The sequence below is a fragment of the Anser brachyrhynchus genome (assembly GCF_964034855.1).
Source record: "Anser brachyrhynchus genome assembly, chromosome: 3".
NCBI lineage: Eukaryota > Metazoa > Chordata > Aves > Anseriformes > Anatidae > Anser > Anser brachyrhynchus.
Genome location: NC_137696.1, coordinates 7,909,067 through 7,932,533, shown reverse-complemented (window position 1 = coordinate 7,932,533; position 23,467 = coordinate 7,909,067). Strand labels below are relative to the sequence as shown.

Genomic DNA, 23,467 nt, shown 5'->3' with positions numbered 1-23,467 from the left:
CTGTCAGGGTTCATTATCATTACACGTTCTTGCTATTTTTCCAGTGCCTTTTGCTCTGCCCTTCTTGCTACATATGGAAAACCTATATCAAGATGGTTGTCATGGCAATGAAAAGATTTGCATGTGTCTTATCTATCTATTTAAATACCTTCTTATGGTTTATAACTACCATAATACATCCCTCCAGCCCTGCTCATTGCTAATTTAGAGCTAGCCCAGTGTGTCTGAGGTCAGTGATACCATCAAAAGCATGTTGTCTAGACAACTCCAAAGCTACTGTCCATGGGGTAATTGTTTTATGCAAATAAAAAAGTACAATGGTGACACGCTCATCCATGACTTGCACGATCCACTTGTGTCGGGCGAGACCGATTCTGCCTTGCACGAGTGTTTGCTGCTGCATCTGCCAGTCACGGCCACGTTGGTTTGATGTTTTTTTTGATGCCAGTTTATTTCGGTCAGGTCTGAAGCTGGTTTGGGACGATGCAGATACTCTAAGAGACACTAAAAATCTGCTCTGTGTGTGCGCGCGCAGGCACATGCTCATGTGCATGTGTACAACTTCAGAGAATTAATTAAACCTGCCCAAACCACTCCCCTCACCTAAGTTAGTCATTTTTAGAAGGGTGAATAAAAGCTCCTTTTGCATGCAGCATCGTGGCACGGGCACATAAGCATACTGCGCTTGGTACCAAGGGTCTTTGGGAGCACAATAAATTTTAAAAGCAATTTGGCAAGGATTTCAGTGGCTTTGACTCAAATGATCCAAACTTTCTGTCTACCACAAATTTAAGTTCTTCCTTTCTCCGTGTCTTTATACCTCAGCTATTTCCATCAAAATGTACTGGACTGAGAGCGCTCTTTGAGAAGTCTGAGTGGAAGACAAGGAAATGATTTGCACAAACAGAAACTGCTCTTCCTCAACAGACAGAGTAATGCCTACCTTGCTCTGCTTCTTTCTTTTTTTTCTTTTTTCTTTCCCTCCATCAAGAGTTCATGCTTTGCTGCTACATTCAAATGGCTGCAAAGGTAAACGTGGCTATTACTGCATAAATCCATAATGCACGCAAGGCAGCATGCAGTTTGAAAACACAAAGAGAGGTAACAACAACAAACAAGAAAAGACATCTCTGAAATCCTAAAAACCAGCCTCTTCATTCCTCTTTGATCTCCCTGGCTCAGGGTTGTGGCTTTTCAGGACGTCCATGGATTAAAACTACTTCTAAAAGTACTTCAGGATCTAGTAAGGATTTCTTTTCTGGCAAATTGTACACTGCTGCTACCAGAGACCAATAATAATATTGGAAATGTTTAATAATTAGGTAATTGACTGATTTGTTACCAGTATTTGAATTGCTTGACCACGTTTCCAGATTAGAAATGCATTTTTCCTCGAGATAATTTATATTTGTATTCATAGTCTGAGGAAATGCCGCCTATTCCTGCAGCAGTAAATCAGGCACCATTTACCCTGCCAATACAGTTAGACAATGTTTACGTGCAGGACTACATTCATTGTTTGACTAATCCGTAAGGGGTAGATTTTCTATTGCATTTCAATAGCTCATCTACTTCAGATTGTTGTGAACTTTCTAAAGATGTGTTTTCACTTATAATAGCAGATCTTGGAGTGTAGTAATCTGGAATTGAAGTTTCAGTGACAGATTTATTCAGCTAGCATTTTGCATGAGGCATTACTGCAAACATTATTTTGTATGTGTGTGTGTGTATAAATATATAATACATACATGTATCTGACAAAACCTTCCAAAGATAATTTCTGCAATTTAGCAAACTAAGGATTTCAAGTCAAGCGTCAGTTTCCGGGTGTTCTTCATAATGGATTTCACAGCAGATGACCTGACAGCTAATCTCATGATCTGAATTGCGCTCTGCAGCACAAACCCCCACAAGCGGCCGCCAGCCCCTCAAAGGAGCGCCCTGCTTTCACATGCCACGGCTGCGCCTCGCGCCGCACATGTCCAGCGGTCCAGACTGACCTCCTCACCCTCCGTCTGGGAAACATTCCTCCTCCCGGCGGCTCATTCTTGCCGGCAAACAGAGCAGGACCAGTGGGCACTTGCTGAAAGGGGACAAGAGAGGGGCCGTGAATGGAGCGTGTCTGGTACAACAATGCCAGACAATGCGTGTGAATGGGGTTGCAAACCGTGCTCCTGTTAGCGGGGCTGCCAGCAGCTTCCCTGCCCCCTCTCCCCTTCGTGTCTGGGGCCTTGCTCCCCTTCTGCAAATATGTTAGACCCCAAAGCCAGACCCAATGGGTGGACAAAGTCAGTGGGAGCTGGGGTTCAGAAGGGGAGGCAATCGCTGGCGGTGCCTACCGGGGGACGCACTTCCCCACCGTACCCCCTGTGTGCCGTTCAAAATGGTGCCAGGAACAAAAGCGAAGCAAAAATTGGAGCGCAGGTGCTGCTCCTGTGGCTGGGCGAGGGCAGAAGCACCAGCGATGCTCTGGGACGGGCGGCTGGCCTCCGGTTTTGGCCTTTTTTGAAGGTGAGAGCAGCACTAATGTGGTGCAGGGTTCACACCTGGCTTTATTTCTCCTTTTTTTAAGCCGTGTTTTTGGAAGGAAAAAAAAAAAAAAAACGGAAAAAAAGGAACTCTTTATCTACACACTGTGCTTCTCCTGTCTAATTTGCAGGAAAGGCAATGACTTCTTTAACAGTGAAGATAAGATAAATCTTAGCAGGATGGGCTAAGAAGTTTTACAGGATACAGTTAAGCTCTGCTCTCAGTTATGCTGAGCCAAACCCAGGGTAACTCTTCCGAAATCAGGGGAGGGAGGCCAGGCTGTTCTGGTGAAGGTAAGATCACTATCTAGCCCAGAGTACTAACGAATTTTGGAAAGTATTTGGACATAAATATTGCCATTTTTCCTGTATCTGGGAACATACAGAGCTTCACCAGAAATACTTAATTGAAATTAAATAGAAAACATATTTTCAGTATGCATTATAAATACGAACCCTGAGTAATCACTGTGTCTACTAGATGAGCCTTTGGTACCCCCCAGGCCCTCTGGCCCACAGCGGTGCAGAACGAAACCAGAGGCAGGGAGCCGAGCACAAGGCCCTTCTCCAGCGGGCCCAGAGCACCCCAGCCTGCGGGTGCCGAACCGATAGGGCAGCTACAGGCAGCCGCCCGCGGGGTCCTCCGTGGGGACTCTGGGCTTCTCACCTTGGGACTGCACCAGGAGCCCTGTTTCTGCACCTGCAAACGCCCTTTGGGAAGGGGGCGGCTGGGTCAAGGCAGGATGAGGGGGGTGGCTGGGAGCGGGGCTCTTACAAAGATGCACAAAAATCCCTCAGTGACCGGGATCAAAGAGGCCCCGGCTGGCTGCTCCGTCTGCAGCACTCCTCACAGGCCTGTCTGCAAAACAAAACTTCCTGCTCGTGCGTTAGCAATCTCCAGAAAGCAGACCTTGGAGGTGACCGTCTAGAGTGACCTTGCCAGGCCTCTATCAGCAGCTAATTTAAGCCAGCTACAAAACCATAGGCGGTCACAGCGCGGGGGGGCAGCGCAGGGGCACCAGCACCATCTGTGGGAGCAACTGCAAGGGCAAGTTCCTTCCCACGTAGGCCAGGCTGGAGAAGGGACCCACTAGACCCTGGCCTGGGAAAGCAGCCTGTCAACTTGGGGGGGGCGTGTTAAAAAAATAATAATAAATATTTAAAAACAAACAAACAAAAGCCCCTTGGACCACAGGGCCCAGCGCTGGCCCCAGCTGCTCTGTGTGACTCTGGCTGGCTGTGGGGTGAGTGCTGGCCCCCGGGGCCCGGTCCTCTCCCCAGCTGGCGTCCCTCCGTGCTGGGGACGAGGAGCACGGCCCGGAGCTGCTGTGTCCGGCTGAGCCCCCTGCCAGAGCGTCCCCTGGGACGGTGGGCAGCTGGGGGTGAGATAAAGCAGACTCCAGGCTGCTTTATCTTATGCAGGGGGCTGGCCCCAGGAGCAGGAAAGCGTAAAGGTGGTTTAAAAAAATGCAGCTTTTTTTTTTTTTTCCCTCTCTTTCTCCAAACATCTGGGCCTCTCCTGGAGCGTGTGCCGTGGGCAGAGCAGTCCCCCTGGCCCTGAACCTGCAATGCCCAGAGGCGAGCCAGCGCTGAAACCACTGCGAGCAGATAAAAGCACAGCGGGGGAGGAGGTCAAAACAATAAGGAGAATTTTTTTATCTGTTTTTTTAAATGCATGCCGCTGTCTGTTTAGAACAAACATTTCCATTGTAAGGAGGGATCACAAACACCCAGCAGGAGCTAGATTTGCAGCGAAATTCGGTGAGATTTGGATGCATTGGTCCAGGAACACGCCACTCTGCGCGGAAGTAATGCGGATCTTCCCATGGCTCCGGTGGCAACACCGTGGGCAGCAGTGACCTCCGAAGCTGCAGGCACCACAGGGACAAAGCCACCTCCCTCCTGTCCTGCTCGCCCCGGCCCGGCCCCGGCCGGCAGCTCCCGCCAGCCCTGGAGGCATGACGGGGCCGGAGGGAGGGGAAGCGCCTTCCTCTCCTCCCCAGGCTCATAACCAGCTAAGTTTTTGTCTCGTTATGCCTTTTAACGCAAGTAAATCCAAATAACTGTGCAGTAATGAATTATAAATGGAACAAAAATGAATATACTATTAATACTACTCCCAGAAGGGGATAAAAGGGATCAGCAGCTTTATCCCATGGTGCAGCTGAGAACTGACAGGCAGGCTGGGCTGACATTCAGAGGCCACTCTGTTTTCATAAGGGGAAGAAAAATCCCTGGCAGCGGCGAGGCGATATTTTAACCGCCCCGGCGGCCCCACGCTCGAGAGCCCCGTCTGCAGCCCCGCGGCTCCTTCCCCCGAGATAACTGCTCGCAGGAGGCACAGTCCTAAAATGGATGCGGAGAGGATGCTCGCTCCGCGAGCGGCCGGGCTCTTCCCCTGCTCCGAGCCCTGTGAAATATGCTCGTATAAAAGAGGGAGTAAACAAAATTCGGCGCTTAACAATCTCCAGGCCCCTCGGCGCTCCCGCGGACCGACCCTGACGGCTGCCGCAGGGCGACGGGGAGGGAGCAGAGCCGAGAGCAGAGCTGCCCCGGCGCTGACCTCCCCACAGCCAGGTGCCGCAGGACGCCCGGGCCTCCGATAAGGCCGCGGCGCTGCTGGCACGCAGGAATGCCGGCAGATAAGCGCCCTGCTTTCTGCATTATTTCCTAACAGTGCCTTCGAGAGAGGGGAGTGATCCACGGTGACCACCTTGGATTTGTATTTTTTTTTGACTTCTTCTATAAGGATGGATCCCGAATGTCACTCGGCACCGTCGGGTACAGGGCATGCTCCTGCAGCCCGGTGGGACCGACCCAAGGGCTGATCTGAAATCCAGCAAAATGGAGAAAAAGGAAACTCCAGCAACGGTTTGCAGAGGAGTTCCTTTGGCCATGGGTCTCCCTGTCCATTTCTACAGATATCCAATCTCTTTTTTCCAAAGGTGATTCTCTCCTGTGAGCTGTGGGGAAAGCCTGCCGGCTTTTTGCTGGGCAAACCAGGAGAAACGTTTTGGCTTTTCACTGCCGTGCGGAGCCAGCACTGCCCGGTGTTGCCTGTAGCGCAGCAGGGACGTGGAGGTGCGATGAGGTGCTCGCAATGCAGGGGCTCGATACTGCTGTTAACGCTGGCGTGAGGCTGTACCTTGACATGGGTGGGACCACAATAGAGACACCAGCGTCCTCAGTTCGAACTAGGTTTAAAAGTTCAGAAAGCAGCATGAGGTCGTTTTCAAAACTGACGTGACTAACTTGGGTGGAAAGGAAGGATGTGCTTCATTTCTTAGGGTGTTTAACTGAAAAGTGTTGTAAGGGGACAGATTTTCTTCTTGATGGACACGACTGAGCTGAAATCAGCCTTTCCAAAGCGCTTGCATCATCTTTTTTGGCTTTGACTTGGCATGATCAATTTTAGCACAAGGAAATCATTTGCAGGTTAATCTCTCTCTCCACCGCCTTCCCCTGCCCCGTGGCACAGCAGGCATGCTCCGTGCTAACACCCTGGGAGACACCGAGATAAACAGCCGTACAGGGTGGAACCTAGATCATCGATAGCATTTTGTGCGAAGGAAAGAAAACCTCCAGCCACCACAGATGAAGACGATCCAACACTTCGCAGAGCCCTCAGTGACACTAATGCTGTTTACTGTTGTGCTTATGTCACTGCTCGCCCTTAACAGGATTAGGTCATTTGAGAAAAACAAATTGCCATTCCTTCACCAACAGTTGGGGAACAGCAGCAGCCCCTGCCTTGCCCCAGCGACGCAGAGCCCGCAGCTTATCTGATGATCAGCAGGTTGCCTTGTGGGTAGCATCAGGCCTGCTCAGCAGGGAAGCGTCCCCATGAGATGAAACGCAGATGCAGACAGCCCTCAACCAAAAGAAAGCAGGGACCACAGAAGCCAGCATAGCTCCTTTCACTGCCCAGTGACCAAGAAATGCAAGGCTCACCTTCAACATATAATGCAAAAATTCACATAACAAATCCCTATCAGAAGCTTAGCTGCATCTAGTATTTTAGTGTATGCACTCAACCACTCGAGCCTTTCCCGAGAGGGAAAGCCTCCCCGTCCATCAGGATGTGCTCGCCCCAGCAGGATGCACTGCATGTTCCCATGCCTGCTGCTTCCCTCGGCAGCTGCAGCATGGTGTGGTTCAGGGGCCTGGCGAGGACCATGCCCAGCAGGTGCGTTTCCACGCCGCATGAGCCGAGCCGAAGTAAAGCACCTGCCTGCGATGCTCATGGGTGATCTCACTGCCCAGCTCCGTAGCAGTCCTTGGTGAGAGCCAGGAAGAGATGCTCTGCACCAGCCCAGCTCCAGTCGCCAAGGGAACCCGGCAGTGCTCAGGTCGCGATGCTCAGGCACCGGGGGCATGAGAGCACAGCCCCGACGCTGGGAAAACCAGCAAAACCCACACGAGTGGCACAGCAGAGATGCAGGAACACCGCACGTCTCTTTGTTCCTTCCCTTCCATGATGCCAGGACTGGGAAAATCACCCAAAGATACCCCAAGAAGAGAAAAGAAAATGCGATGTTTCTTGACAACACCGAGCAGTGCCATAAGACCTTGCCCCAGATGCTTGGCCAGCTCCAGCCCATGCACAGCATGGGTTTAGAGCAGCCGACTTGCAAACGGCCCATAAGTTTGGCTAAGCTTGTAAACAGCTTACAAACTAACTTCCTCCAAAGGATACTAATTATTAATTGTCATTGCGGCCCGTGATTTTTGCACGAGAAGGACAGTAGTCAGTGTTCATGTTAGGATACAAATGTGCCTACACACTGATGGAGTCATTTACTTCCTTACTCAGTGGATGCACATCCAGCCCTAATTGTCAGGCTGTCTGCTGAGGTCATGGAAGACTGGGTCAAAAATTACTAGAAAAAATCGTTTTGGGATGATATTTCAATTACAACTTAAAGATACGCTGGGCGCTGTCAGTAGCACAATATGGCATCGCATCTCCACTGCCCCTACCATGGGTAGCAGGGGAATACTCCCGTAATTATATCAAATCCCTGGTGCCTTTTGAGGTGAGCTATCTAGAATAACCAATTTTAATAGCGTGTCACTCTTCCATCTCCTGCGCAGGAGTGGAGGGGCTGTAGAGATGCAGTAGGGGGACCTGTCCGTGCTGGCACCCAGGGGGTTTGTGCCGTGGGGAGCTGCAGTCACCAGGAGCTACGCACACGTTTGGTGCCCACCACCACAGACACCTGGGTCCTCACCTCTCTGCTCAAGTTTGCTGCTCCAGCCTGGCTGCCTCCTGCTCGCTGCTCTGCCATGCTGCCAAGGCAAGCAGCGTTTCTTCAAAAACAGGAATGGAAACAGAATATAAAGCATCAAACTTGAATTTAAGGTGCTAACAGTTGGCTTTAAGCTTTAACGGTGAAAATGTTGTCTTTCCTAAAAAAAAAAATAAAATCACGCCCCTCAGCCCTCCAAAGCCTGTAAAACATGGAAGAGATAAGGAAGTTTGGTTTCCTTCCCCTCTGCACCTAAGTGTTTTCTTCTGACTGCAAAACCTGTGCGGGGCATCCTTCTGAAGTACAAATTCTCAGAAGAGACTTCAAAGCAACTAAGCTAATATTTGCATTTTTCTTAAGTTTACAATTATTTTATTGTGTTATAAAACTTTACAGATTTTTTTTTTTTTTGCATTAAGAGTACGGACTAGGCAGATAACTTGCGTAATTTCAAGGCTGCAGCAACAAACAGGGACCCAGCTAACTGAACCAGGGTTTGCTCCGTTGGCATCAATGGCTGCAACCAGCAGCCTACAGCCATATATATTCGTGGCAAATGCTAGCTTGCAGGGCCTCAGAGGTAGCTTTAAAAAAAATAAAAAATATTAAATGCATCAAGTGTGCCGTGCTACTAAAATTCATTTTGCACACATTGACTAAATAGCTACTCTATGAGTTGGGTTAAAAGCAAATGAGTCCAACTTGACAAAATCCAAGCATCCAAGGCAGGGACACCCACAATTCCTAGCCATGGACAGAGCCCAGTCTTGATGAGTACATATACAGGACTTCTGCCCACAGAAACAGAAAAACAAGCAAACTAAAATACGCAACCCAAATCAAAACACTAAATCTCATTTTTAATATATTTTTAAAGAGTGGAAATACCATGGTTTTCTCTGCTTTTATGATGCACAGTGGTATTATTACCTTGATTATTTGACTAACGAAATAGAGTTTAGCTTAAAAAAGTGTTTGGCACACACTCTGCTTTCAGAAACTTTTACTACCTACAAAAAAGTTTTAATTACATAGATCTTTTTGCATGATCAGTAACAAGAAAATTAAGGGGAGTCTGATCCTGATTTCCTGTGGCTCCTTCTCCCCAGTCCACGACTGTAAAAGGTGTATTTGCATTGTAGCATAATTTATATTCACTTCAAAGACACTTCATGGGTCATGGGAAAATGTGGGCTCTGCAGAAGATGGAGCAGGCGAAGTCTGGTGATGAGGATTTCACCTGGCATAAAGGAGCTACGTTATTAATGGGAATCGGATGCCCCTAAGAACTGATTAACTTCAGCGTTTTCTGTACAAAATTAAATTTCCCAGGTTTCTGCTTTACCTAAGCAGAACTAGCAGAAATGAAGATTTTGAAATTTTTTTATGCCTTGTTCCCCTTATCCCAACCTGATCTTATGGAAATCAATCGTGCAAAACTCCCATTGCTAGCGATTCACAGGACTCTTGGTTGTGTTGTACAATCGTGCTGTTAAATCTCAAGTAAAGGCGGGGGTTCTGTATGAAAGCAGAAGCAAGGCACAGGTGTCACGTTCTTCTGCAGGGCTGGGGGGTCAGGAAGGAGAAATTCCCCAAAGCAAAATAGTCAGAGAGAAAAAAAAATAAAGAGGAAGCAGTCTGTGGCCACAGGAAAGCATATTTCTTTAAATCCACCTCAGGAAGTTATGTTACTTTAAATTTTTCAGCTGCCGCCCTCTGAAGAAGCATGTGCTTCACTTTGTCATGTAAAGGAAAGAGTAAATTGAGCACCATAAATCGGCGGTGTGCTTACGGTGAAGGTGCTGTTTATCTGCCTGATATTTAGACTGACCTTTGCCGGGTTGTGGAGTTTGTCTGTCTGCAAATCCTCAAATCTCAAGCAGAGAGCACTCTGCCGAGAACCAACCGACCCGCGGGGAGGTGAAATATTATCTCCTCCGCTGCATGCAACTTTTTCCCCAGGAGGCTGCGGGCTGCAGCGTGCTCCCCAGCCCCTCGCCAGGTCGGGCACTCGCCCACCACCAGCCCTGGCTTTCCCCCGGCATCGCCCACCTCTGCTCCTGCCGCCAGGAGCTGAGCAAAGCCCCGCCGGGGGAAAGCCCAGCAGCAACATGTGCCACTCGCACCGCGGCTGCACTGAGAGCTACGAGCCCTCCTTCTCAGCATTGCTGCCTTCTCTCTTTAAAACACCATGGTTTGCTGTGTTGTTTTTTTTAAAAAAATCGCCCTTTGGAAGATGGTCGTGCGACAGAGATGGCACGGGCACTACCTTTTGTTTTCCCGAGGAAAACTACCGCTGGTTTCTGCCAAGTATCTCCACTGCCAGTGCTTAAGATTCAGCGCCGGAGTCTGTGCTCTTCCCTTGCTTCGCGTTCCAAAGCCTTTTGCAAACATTTAAATAAACAGCCCTAGGAAGTAAGTATTAATAAATACATTTTACAGAGCTCGATTTAGTCCAGCCAGTAGGAGTTATGCACACATGAATTAGTAGCAGACTCCGAAAAGCAATCCGTGTGCCTGCAGTCCAAGTGCTGCCAGACAAAAGCTGGCTACAGTCACTTCCCCAGCACCCCCCCGAAACAGGCTCTCGCTTCGCAGGCCAGCCCCTTGCAAACTTCCTGGGGCAGAGGACGAGCTCCTACAGAACGGCAAGGTTTACCCAAGTGGGCTGAAATCAGCCATACCCTGATTTTCATGCATCCAAGGTGGCACATCGCATGCAACGCTGCTCGTACCTCTCTCCACTTGCAGGAGGAAACCCCTAATGAGTTAATGCGAAACGAAGCAACAGGCAAGATTTGTGAATGAACAGGCCAGAGGACTGTCAGGCCAATCTTCACACAATGATGGCTTATTCACAAAAACTAGGCTTTGAACAACCTAATTAGGACTAAGAATACATCATCTGGACAGTACTGAGCTAAGTGAAATATGTTGCAATCGGCAATGCTCTTTCTATTGTTTCCAGAGATCGGCCGAGCAGCCAGCAAAACCTCCTTCCTCGAGCAGGAGGGCAAAGCAGGCTCTGCATGCCTCAGCTTCCATATCCTGGGGAGACCTTGGTGCAAAGCCCTAGGCTGAGGTGCTCCCTGGTCCCTCCCCGTGTTATAGATGAGTCCTTGCAGGACAACCCCAGCTGCCGAGACCTGCGCTGGTCTCACTGCTCACTCCATGGCCCAGAGCTAAAGCCCGGGACTCAAATCCAGCCTTGGGCCTCCTGCTGAAGCCAGCACTGCAGCACTCGGAGAGCTGAGCACCTTTCCTGCCCTGCGGTGGTGTTCCCTGCTGTCTCCCCATCACCAGCTGAAAGCAACACAGCGAGACCCAGGCACGAGCTGGAAGAGTTAATCCTCCAGCTTTTAAGCACAGATGGAGCCCGGGAGGCTTTCCTTCTTTAAAAGTACAATTGTTGTTCAGTTTCCCTCAGGTGCAGATTCATTAGCTCTTGACTGGCTCTCCTTGCTTGCTGACTACTTGTGGAAAAAGCCATTTACCCTGGTGAATGTCAAGGTTAGTTCAAACCGTCCTTGTCATCAGTCTCTCTGGCAGAAGGTCAGGGAGAAGCTTTCCTCAAATGGGCAGCGTCAAACAAAGCGGAGGCTGACTTAACTCACCTAAGGAAAGGAGACCTTCCCTGAGAGGCGATAAACATTCCCTCGGGCAAGCAGGACAGGAGATTAACCCCTCTCTGTCCTCCCATCGCCTATCGGGCTGCCTTCAGCCAGCAGCCTCCATGCCCGTGGGTCCGATCCGTCCTCACCTCCCCTTGCTGGGCAGGAGAGATGAGGATCACGAGGGCACACCCCGCCTTGCAGGGAAGACTCAACCATGAAAGATGTTATCCCGGCAGCCGTTAGCTTATGTCCCTTTTTGTTTTCTTGAAACTCTTAATTTAATTCTTACACCTCCAGCACCACAAGCCCCGTCACTAGCTCATATGGGAAGCATTATGGCACATAAGTAAACAATAACCACCCATTTTATACCTGCTAGCTTTGGTTCCTACAGTACATGCTGTGATGTCTTCAAGGTGGTGGGGAGCCACTCTATGTATGCAAAGAGAGGCACATGTGGTACTTAATGAAAAAGAAAAAAATATCCTGCAAAGCCTCTGTACCCTTTTGTGTGCTCTGAGCAAGCGGGCTCAAAGTATAATTAATGTTAGAAGGAAACAGTTTTGGAGGTAACACTTTTGATAAGAGTACCATGGGTAAATTACAGGAAAAGTTCTCCTGCACCTGGAATGGGCTTCGTCCACAGGGCTTTAGCCTAAGAAAATGAATGGGAAAGCAAGAGGAGAGACTTTTGGTGCTCCTTTCATGCTCTCCGTTCACATGGGAAGAATTAGAGGAATTTTTCAGCAGGAGGGAATGAGGGCATATTATAAACTGCCTCATCACAGAAAAATACCAAGGTTTTGACCACTCAGACTTGCAGCATTACCAGCTCGCTTCTAAGGTTTCACTCTCATCTCTGCCCCCCTGAGGCCAGGTGCGAGGGCCAGCTCCACAGTCCCAGAAGGACAGCCACCATCCGAGGGCCCTGGGACCAGGGGAGAGCAGGAGGGATGGACCTGCCCTTGGTGCAAAAGCACAATGTAGAGCATACCCATGGGAAATACTGCCAAAACTACGAGGAAGAATAACGATTATGGAAATAAAGTCTCCACTGCTTGCTGTCCCATAGCATTTCTCAGCTAAGACACCGGCAGTCTCCTGTAAAGGCTCATTAGAAATCTTAACACAGAAGGAAAACACCTTGCAATTAAGCAGCTTTAACTCAAAATCTTTCTGGTGATCGTATTCATTTTCCAGCTCTCTCATTCACCTACAAGACTCTGGAGAAGCTCGATGTGAGACTTGTGGTGCAGAAGAGCTCTCCTGTAAAGAAATACTTACCTGCAGTCAAATAGACATTAGCCAGTGCCTTGAAGTTCAGAGGCTCTGAGATTCTTCAAAGAAGGTCTATTTTGAACCAGTATTTCAGCTGAGGTCAACCATGACACCCAGACCTCGCTTCAGACTTCTTTGCCCTCACTACAACAAACATAGTTTATGGTATTTCTAATTTGTGGAAGTTTCTGAGAGATGAGCAGATCAGAAATGTAAATGACTTCAGCCCTCGGGTCAAGCAGGCAATCTGTGCCAGCGCGTGAAGGAAGCAAGTATGACAGTTCACAAAACGTTGCTTCCAGGAATAAGAGCTCTCCGTTTCCTAATAAGCTAATGGTGGGCTTAAAGAGGGTGCTACGAATCCCTCTCTCTCTCCAAATTTCCTCTAGGTTGCAGCTGGAGAGCAGACCCTGAAACTGTACAGTCTGAGACTATTAGGAGAGAGATCTGTCTACCTGAGGGCCCAGCCTTGGACCTACTTTTGGTTATCGCATGTTTCAACATCTGTCTGAATTGCCCTGGATGGGATTCAACAGAGCTCATGCATTTCGCCCATGTGTAAATGAGATCCTGCAAAAACCCTTCCCAGTTTTATTGTCTGCAAGTCTCCTTCCACAATAATTCTCGACTTGTAACACACTTCTGTAAAATGAACCCAGAGATGTACAAGACCTGTCCTGTCTACTTGCATTAGAGATGGGGAGCACACGGGCAGGTTTGAAAGTAGGTCGAGGCCTTTTCATGTTCGTTCAGTTTTCAGGTCTCATTTTTATACACGCGCACATACATATTATAGGTGGGGCTGATAGCACTGCCTATTATTAAGGTTGTATGACACTTCCCATTATAAAAGACTTTCATTTGCTTATAACTTTGCCAAACTCAAACCAGACTTTTTCTGTAATTGTGGCTTCCAGCTGCTCCAAGAGAGGCCTCGGAGAAAACAGTAGTTAGCTCTCCCTGGGTATCTCCCAGTCTGAGCAATGCAGGAGAGGAAACAACAACTTGGAAGGGGACACGTGGGGAAGACAAGGTGGAAAGAAACTCATGGGATAACACATCAAGCAAAACTGGAATGTGGGATGGGAAGGATGGTATACAGCTGGCCTGGCTGGGTGGATGGGGACTCCGCAAGGAGGAGCTAGCGCTAAATGGTGAGTGGAAGAGTAAGACTGGTTGGGTAAAGCCATGGAATAAAAACACCAGTGTGAATTAAAAAAGAAAAGGAGCTGCTGTGCTTGGCCAAGCAAAGAGACCGGGAGTCAGCTGGTGGCAGCAAAATGGGGGAGCTGGATGAGAACACCATGGTCAGACCGGAGTGTGCTGGGTGAGGAAGCAGGAACAGGATCCAACCAAAGTGCAGAAAGTCACTAAATAGCACCAGTTGTTCTCTGTCAATGGGAAAATGTCAGGGATTTCCCAAAATAAAGGAAGAACTTTGAATGAACTTCCCAACCTATCCCTGAAAAATGAAAGCAGTACAAAGCTGAATTCAACAAACACAGGAGTCTCCTTTGCTTAGACATGGGTACTATCTGGGGTTATCAATGTATACAGTGACAGAGGTGGGAGAAGTCTCACAAGGTCTTCTAGACCCCCATCGCAAAACAGCATCGGCATCTGCCAAGTATGGAATTTCGTCTTTTCATACAACTATCATTAAGATTAAAATATATATACATATATACAGCTACCATTATTCAAAACAAACTGAGAAAATGCATTGGCACCTACATATTAGAGGTATTTTTTTTACCCACAGTCATATGGTTTACCTACGCTACAAGAAACAATAGTCTACATTGACAAAGACTAACATAATTAATAACTAGAAAATCTGTAAATGCAAGCCAAAGCTTCCATACTGTGTCACTCTGTTTTTAGATATACCTTTTAGTAACTATTTGGACAGGGCAAGCAAGATCTTCAGGCAAAATTGCCCCAAAGCAAGATCTTTAGGCAAAACAGAAGTGGGTGCAAATGGAAGGTTAAAACTGGTCTTTTGTCTTCTCACTTGGAGCTGGGAGATGTGAGAGCATCTCACGGTAGGGGCACACCACCATAGAGATAATCTGTGTCAAACTCAAGCTCTGCATTGACAGATAGCTAAGTACAATAACAATTATAATAATAAAAGCCAGGCACTAGTACATGCTGTGTGTATGGATGTTTCTTGCCCTTGAAAATAGCAAGAGAATGGTAGAGATCCATGTAACTATCACTTAGTAAGCTAAAAAATGCGTAAGCTAAAAACACGTGTGTGTTTCCAGATGAATTAGAGAGAGGAGTTCTCTGATGCAAATTCTTAAATACATGTTTAAAATGGTTAGTACACTGTAACACATCAGAAGATGCCACTGTGGTTTTGCAAAAGGAACAAAATGGAAGGTATCATTTAGAAGGCTTCACATATTATAGAGATGTGGATATTGCTTCAATGTTTTTCTTAACCAGCCGGCATTTAGTGTTCCAGTTTTAAGGTGGCTGCTTGTGCTGTTGGTGACTGATTGCTAACAATTGTTTTGGACCACACTCTTGTCCCAGAGCTTTAAGCAGACCCCAGGAATACTGAGTCACCACATTCCTCTGACACATTGGGTAATGGAAATGGTGAAAGGGTGAAACCTAAAACCAACGCCACTGCCAAGAAACAAAAAATAGGGTTTGGAAGGGATATATAGAAATTATTCTTGAGGGTATAAAACAACCTCTAACTACTAGTGGCTCGGACGAAGTCTTCTTGTGGACAAGATGTTCTACATCTGCATATTCATTTCCTGCATCTTTCTTTGGTGCATCTAATGCAGACTAAATTTGCTCCCCATCTGATGCAGTATGGCAAACTGCACATAATAATAAACTGAAAGGCCACGTTGTCCCTTCAGCTGTACACCATGCCCCAGAGGGCGGCAGACCAAAGTTGCACTTTTTGTCCTGGTGGTAGATGTGTGCTAGGAATCCAGACATCTTTGGCTGAAGATCAGTGTGGCTGGAGGTGAGCGTGGCCATAACACATTGATATTCCATAAATTTTCTTGCATAGAAAAAACTAAGATTGCATACAAATGAAGAAATAATAAAAAGTTAAGTTTAAGTCAAGTTCTGAAAATTTAAGAAACGCCAAACTGAAAGTTGACTGGTCAACTTTAATTTAGGCTCCTTCCTTGTACAATGGCATTTTGATTCAGTCTTTAATTACATGATCACTTAATGTTTGTTTCACAAGATCATTTCCTCATTCAGTGCAAAGCAGTTGCCCAGGCAACCTTCATCTTTGCATTTTCAAATTTTGAGTGCTCAATTCAACAGTGTTTTGTTGTTTTGTTTTGTTGTGTTCTATTCCTTCTTCTTTTTTTTAAATTATTTGTAAGGAATAACTGCGGCCCAGTCTGGGTGGTTTCCTTGGGGATGTACATTGCTTCTCTGGGAGGAATGAAGTTCTCTGCGAAAGTGCCCATTTTTCCACGACCATGGAAATAATTGTTCTGGCAGCCAATTGCTCCTCCACTTCCCCAGCCAAAACAAGGCTGCAGACAACAAGTGCTGCTGAGACATCTCTCTCCTGAGGTCCATCGCAGCAGAAAGCACCACAAATGTTCAAAATGTTCTCAAACCCACCTCCAAATATTTGAGACCGACCTCCAACCAAAATAACGTGACCACTGTTTAAGCTACCTGGTGATCCCCGGCCTCCCAGCATCCACACCCGGTGCAGGCACGACAAGGGATGCGGCAGTGCAGAGTGAGATATGCTTGTGGCTATCACAGCACTACGTTACTTACTGTTCCACCCTGGCCCCCAATTAACTCCCTGCTCCAGCCTCAAATCAATTAGGTTTATGCCCCTGCCCAGTTCTCTGTGTGCTCCAGTCTCACATCAATTCTGCCTGCAGTGATTTAGCAGTGATTTAGCCCCTGTCTCCAACGTACCACTTACCCCCCATGACACTGCAATCGTGCAACATTTATTTTCTCTTCTTTCCATGCTTCTCCCCGCCCCTCCTCAATATGGGAAATTTGTCAAAGCACACCCTTTTGCCTGGAGTTGTTTTGCTTTCACAAATTAGCACTTCCCAATAACAAAATAGTTTGCTGAACAAGAAGGGAAAAATAAAGTCCCCACACAGCCTCTGGTGAGAGCTCTGTGGCCTCAGCCCTCCCTCAGCTGATGGCTCCCCCTTCAACAACCTTTCACTGCAGCTCTTATGCCCCCGGGCACTCCTGGCTTTCCTCTGGGAGCTTCAATACAACGAAGGGAGGAGCCTCTATCTTTTTTATGATGCTCAGTTTTTTCTGTTGGGGAAATGGGGGAAGTTTGGCAATCTAAGCTGTAGCATCCAATCGCACCTAAGCTGTCCTAGACAGACCTGCTAGCAAGGTCAGTGTCCCCACCGGGACAGGGTCCCCAAGGGCTGGAGTTCTGCTTGTGCTGTGCCCGGGGCTCAGCACCAGCCAATGCTTCCCCAAAACTCTGCGTTTTGGCAGGAAAAGCCTGTAGGTGCTTTCAGGTAATCAAGGCATTGGTTTGCACTGAGTCACTGGGATCTGAACCGGTGCAAGGTCCCAAGGAATTTTCACCTCTGCTCTTTGTTCTATCACTGTTTGGGTTCCTTTGGGACTCTTGGGCAAAAAGTTGGGCAACGGGATAAAGAGAGACCCAGCTCCGCCTTTGCTGGCCTTTGTTCTTCTGAACTTGCCAGTTTGGGGCTAACCAAGCAGGCCCTTCCTGGCCTGAAAAAATATGGCCCTAAATGGTTCATTTTTAGCATGTTGGTGCTTTGGGAAGGTGTGGACATTAGTGTCGGGGTGTGGGATGCATTGTGGTTTAAAATGGGAGATTTTCCTGCTCCTGACACACAAGAAAAAGAGGGTGGGGGGAAATATCTTACTTATTTTAAACTGGTTTTCAGCAGTAAGTAATGTTTCCAACCTCCTGACCAGGTAAGGAAGGCAAAAAGATTTTGTTATTTTCCATTTCACAGCCAAAGAGCCCAAGACACCCAACAGCCAAAGGCTGCAGCGCATCCCCAGATCCCTGCTGTGCAGGAGGCTTTGGTCCTGCTCCAACCAAGGGATTCTCCCACTGATTTTAACAGGACCCACCTCGGACCCACAGCGAACTGCCCTCTGTGGGGCATCAGAAACTATCCCGGGCTGGGGACAAGCTGGCAGCTCGAGGTGCTGACAGGCAGAGGGACAGGCATCAGTCAGCAAGGAGCGCTCGCTCACGGTTGCACAGATTTGGCGTAAGCTCAGGATCCTCTGGTCGTACCAGCCCGCTGCTTCCGGAAGCTTAACATATTATATTTCTAATGCTAAAACACTTGGATATCCCTGCCTTATAAAACATGCAAAAATGCCATCTGCAGTTAGGATGACTAACTCCAAGCATGCAGCCCTACTACAGATCCCCTTGCAGCTTTCTTCGTTTCATTGCTAAACACTTTTCAAGAAAGAAAGAAAATCCATTTTTAGTGCTAATGCCACCTGCAGGTTGAAGAAAAACAGTTGCAAGATCCCTGAAAACTGAACAAACATGCTTTTTTTTTTTTTTTTCTCCTTCCCTATCTAACCACAAGGAATGTAACTGCACACCTGCACCTTTTTGTGAAGGGAAATGATTTGGGGCATTGGAAAGGAGACCTTTTCTTGCTGCATGGCTTATGTTATCTGCTCGTGGAAACTTCCTCGTTACTAGCAGCTGGTGGTTCATGGGAAGGCGAAAATAAAACATCCAGCAGCAGTTTTTACTGATGTTGCTTCTGTGTCTGTAACTGCTCCTGGCTCCTGTGCCCCAGCAAGAGGTAGCAATCTGAGTCTCCAGCCTTGAGAAGATGTCTGAATCAGGCGGATGCTGAAATCGGGTGTACCCACTGCGTTCTCACTGCCCAGACACTGACTGGAGACACCTGGAGCTGTGCTTCAATGCTGCTCGCAAACAGCAGTGGTGGAAACACAGAACCCATCCCTGACCAGTGAGGCTGGGTGCTCCAAGCATGAAATCGGGAGCCCCAGATTCCTGATTTTGACACTAAATGCCCTCAGCAAGGCCCTTTGGAGCTCAGTTTCCACTTCCTTAAAGTGCAGTTACTGACCCCAGCTGGAGTCCTACCAGAAGGAGCCAACTTGCTCTGAAGACATAAAACAAACCAACCAACCCAGTAAATACCCTTAGCCAGTCACACACTCATTCCTTAGCGCCAGAGCTGTTCCTGGCATCGCTGCCGCCGGCAGCCATCACCCACAGGGAATGGTCCTGCTGCCCATTTTTCCTCCACAGGCACCCATGCTCTTGCTTCCCTCCCAGGCACAAGCAGCACAGCTTTAAAACGAGCCTTTCTGCTCAAAGCACTGCTGCGAGGAACCCCACTACTACCACCAGCTCACCGTTTTCTTTTGCACTGGGTTTCCAATGAGGCCCCAGCCCCAGCCCTCGGTTACGGGGTCATTTTTCCCCCCACATGGACTGTATCTCAGAAGCAGTGAGCAGAGCCTCATCAGTCAAGCATATTTGATTTTTTCCCCCCAAAAAAGGGCATTTTGGACCTACATTTTGTAACCACTGGGCTTCAGTACATGAGGCTGCACAACCCCTGACATGATGTAACACTGGATGCGATGACATCTGCTTGTAAGAACAGGCAGAAATAATGTGGAAAAGCCCTTTCTGGCTCTAATAGGCAGCCGGTGACACAGGTGAAACACCTCCTGTACCACTTAATAAAATTATTTTAATTTAGAAGGAGAATGAAGAAATGGAGCCAATTACCTTAGTGGATCTGACAGGCAACCCTAAACGGATCCTCAACATCCTCGGTTTGGGCCATTTTTATCCCTATGAATAATGATAAAATGACTCAGAAGAGATGCCCGAGGAAACACTGTGTGCTCCCAGCCCGAGTAATATTAATAAGGAAGGCTCCCAGCTGCACAGAAAGGAAACCTGGGCAAACGAGCAGGCTTTTGCTTGTGCCCTTTTCCCTTGAAGCTCCTGCCTGCCCTCCCGCACTGCACCGCACACTGTCACCGCACCAAGAAGTCCCCGGCCGGGTGCAGGTTTGCTCCAGAAAGAGTTGGCAGCACCTACGTGGGCAGAAAGTGCTGGGCTTAAAAAATCAAAGTTTCGAGGGAAAGAAACGCTTGCGCCGTTGAGTGCAAGGCGCTGTCAGCCAGGGGCAAGGCGAAGTCCCCCTGCGCTGAGCGGTCCCCAGTGGCACGGTGTGCCGGGGGGACTGCTGCCCCACGCACCGGGGCAGGCCGGCACAGCGCGGGGCTGGGTGGACACATGGTCTGTTCCACTATGGCAACTCCTATTTTCCTGTGAAAATACGGATTTCATGGTGCAAGATCAGCTCTGTCAGATTAAATCAAAATGCAATAATCACTGAGCAATTGCCATCTGATATCTAAATACCCCCACCAGCCTTATCCTGGTGCTAATTTTAAAACAGACACCCCTAAGAAGGAGATTTTTTTTTCTTCCAGGGAGAGGAATAAAAATCCTCTGAAGTGATAAAAATTAATCTCGATTCCTATTAGTTTCAGTGACAGCGATTGTAGCAGTCGCACAGGCTGTCCGGCGGTATTCCTGGGATGAATTCCGCATCTCAAAACAAGCCGGAGGAGCCCGAAGGACGTGGGTTTGTACGAGGATTATTTCCCCCTCCCCAAAACCCATGTCCCAGTGCAACTCGTGGGGCAGCCAGCTGCGGGAGCGGCTGCTCCTTTAAGACCAGATGTAACTTGCAGATCAAAAGGGCACAGCATTCACCCATGTCATTGTCCCTGAAAGATCAAAACCTCCTTATATACTTGGTGCAATATCTGTTCTTTTAAGGTAGTTTACATTTTTCCCCTCCTCTTCTTTTTTTTTTATTATTTTTTATATTTTTCTTACAGCCCCCACTTCTCCTTTCCTCCATCTATTCTTATCACTTTCGAATTACAGAGATCTATTTTCAGATGAGCGTGCCGAACAAAACCTTCATCTGTTTTTTTTCTCTCTCTCTCTCTCTCTTTTTTTTTATTTCCCAACATGGCGGTACGTGCTTATGCCCGCTATCTGCATAAGTCTTTTGTGTATTGCTAATGGAGTGCTGGAATTGTGGCAGCTCTGCGCGGGGAATACATGTGAGCAACAATATGCTGACAGACCCCTCGGTGGAATCTAATCTGTTCCAGCTCATGCACTCCTCAGAAACTATTTAACTTTCATTAAACTGTGTTTGATATCAGCTAAATAGAATGCATACGGCACCAATATAGCTCATATGGTCTCATTCATTCGATCACAGCAGTGCTTTTTTCTTATATTTTCCCCCCACTTGTGTCAGTACCCGGTATAGCTGGGTAAATAGGAGACCTTTGAAGATATAGTTAGTACTCAGATTTCTTTATTCTTTTGTGCTGGTTTCTTAGTGTTGAAACAGTGATTCATGTATGTCTCAGACAGCCTCCATTAATTTCATGTAATGTAGCTTTTATCTCGTAGCTGGGACAACTATCTCCAGCGCTGTCTCCCTATAGCATCTCGCGCACAGCCCACTGCCTTCCCACCCCCCAGCGCCCCTTTTTCTCCAGCGAGCAGCTCGTTTCTGGAGAATTTACTTTTGTTTTGCTACCTTTGTGGGGGGGCGGGGGGGGCGGAAAGGAAAAAAATAAATAAAGAGGCTAAGATTGCTGAGAAGTAAGGTAAAGATCTTTCTGTCCGCGTGGATGTCTTTATGTCTCACGTAGTGAGAAGAAAAGGCAGGGGGAGCAGAAAAGGGAGGGCTTTGTGGGGAGTGGGCTAAAATATCTTTGGTGGCAGCGGCTGGATAACAGTTTTTTTAACCTATTCACAGCACACTAATTTGATTATGAATGCAGCACAGTAGGAGCATGCAGTTTCTGGTGAGCGGGAGGAGGGGGTGACGGGCGCTGGATTTACAAGCCAGGGATGTTCAAAAGTTTGAATGGTCAAAGGCGGCTAAAAAAACATTATCAAGACCAACCCCCCCCCCCCCCCCCCCCAAACTGTCATTTAACCAAAAAAAAAAAAAAAAAATCCCCAACGCCAGACCAGCAAGCCCTTCAAACCAAGCCAAGCTGCAAGTGGGTGTATTAGCACCACAAATAAACGGTGCGATTTCATTTGTAAATAAAAGGAGAGTAAAAGGTGGTTCCTTCCTTCCTTCTCATTTTTTTCTTCCTCTTGAACGATCCAAAGGCATTAAAGGCTCCTTCACCTTAAGAGGAGGATGGCAGAGGGAAAGCAACATCAATTTGATTGGGAAAAGTGAAAGCGATTACCTTATGCTTTCTTTAAAGATTTTTTTCCAATTATGTTTTATTAAGTCCAAAGGAATAATCACATTTTTTTTTATATTGCTTAAGAGAAACAACATGGGGTCCTTTGGTAGAGGGAACCCAATTATTTGGGATATTATTTTGTGAAACCTTTTCATTTTATTAGTATACCAGAGGGTTTTCACATTCGCAAGGCTAAATCCTGACTATTATTACTTTTTTGGAAGAAACATCTCACCGGGGCAATTAATTTTATGCATTAACACCAGTCGCTGCCGCGTCACGCGCTTTAAAAAAAAGAGAAGGCAAGCAAGCCTCGCGCTCCGTTTGTCCTTCAGTTCATAAAGGGGTCACCAAGGCTGGCCCAGGTAACAAGAAAGGGGCTTTTTCGAGGGAAGATGTTGTGCAGCACCTCTGGGACGTCCTGGCTGGTGCCAGGCTCATGGCAGCGTGCCCTACCTGCCCCCTGGGAACCACGTCCTGCGGAGGAAGCTTCGCTCCAGCACCCGGCCAGGCTGAGCAGAGAAGGGCTGGTGGCCACCAGCCGAAAGGCTGATCCAAAAATTATTTAGATAAGCTTATTGATATTTTTACTATAGGTTATTAATCTTATTAATTGTGCTAACAGAGGCTAATTGAAAACGTATCATCTATTATTATGTTAGGCTTCATTTTGGGGAGTTTTTGTCAAAGTATCCTAGGAAGGAGTGATTAACCCTCTGCTATTTCCCCCGCTCTGCGCAGGCATGGTGGCAGGAAGGAGAACAGCCTGATTTCGCCGAGGGCCACCAAGCCCAAATTGCGAGGCAATGAAATTAACGGCTGTGGTTGCCAGTACCTGGAGCCCAAAGATAAAACCTGCTTCAGTGCTGCAGGAGGAGCGTGCCCAGGGCCAAGGTCAGTGTTTGTGCCGCACCAAACACAGGCTCCCCAGTCCTAACACCTCGTGGCTCTGCTACAGGTGGGCAGCTACAGCTACAGCCTCTCCTGATGCTTTTCAGTCTCAAAAACATGGAAAAAAAATATTGTTGTAGGACAATAAACTGCAAAACCCTCACTAGAGCCCCCTGGCTCACTGAGTAGTATAGTGGCACCGCAGCGTACTCCTGCTTGCCCCGTCCCAGGCCCACCTCAGAAGGATATTCATTAATTTTCCTCCAAATTGGAGCCAGCACAGCCCTAACCCGTGCTATGGCCACCCTGCAGGGACTTCGGGCACCTGGGTGTCCCCCAGCACGAAGTGACAACTTCGCCCTGAACTTTCACATGACGGAAATTAAGGATCTTTGCAAAGCCCACAAGCACATCACGCTTTCTGCCAAATCGGCAATGCTGAGCACCCACCAAACCCATGGGTTTGGGGTCCAGCTCTTCACGACTTTGAACACTATGCCTCAAGCCCCATAACAGTCTGCAGTGTGCACAATTCCCTTTTTATACTTTTCCTACAGCCTCTGCTTTCACTCCAACACACCGCTGCCGTCGGCAGAAGGTGCGGAGGTGCCCCCAT

At 47.8% G+C, this 23,467-nt stretch overlaps 1 protein-coding gene across 1 annotated transcript in view; it reads right to left on the bottom strand.

Annotated features, from left to right (window-relative positions):
* LOC308193341 (uncharacterized protein) overlaps window positions 1-21,709 on the bottom strand; it is a 90,294-nt gene extending 68,585 nt beyond the window's left edge. The window contains exons 1-4 of the mRNA XM_080587942.1: window positions 10,047-21,709; window positions 7,760-7,838; window positions 2,001-2,083; window positions 944-1,021 (exon numbers count right to left, since the gene is read on the bottom strand). Of these exons, the coding sequence (XP_080444068.1) occupies window positions 944-1,021; window positions 2,001-2,083; window positions 7,760-7,838; window positions 10,047-10,171 (365 nt within the window). The 5' untranslated portion in view covers window positions 10,172-21,709. The remainder of the gene's footprint in view (window positions 1-943; window positions 1,022-2,000; window positions 2,084-7,759; window positions 7,839-10,046) is intronic.
* Window positions 21,710-23,467: the final 1,758 nt, after the last annotated feature.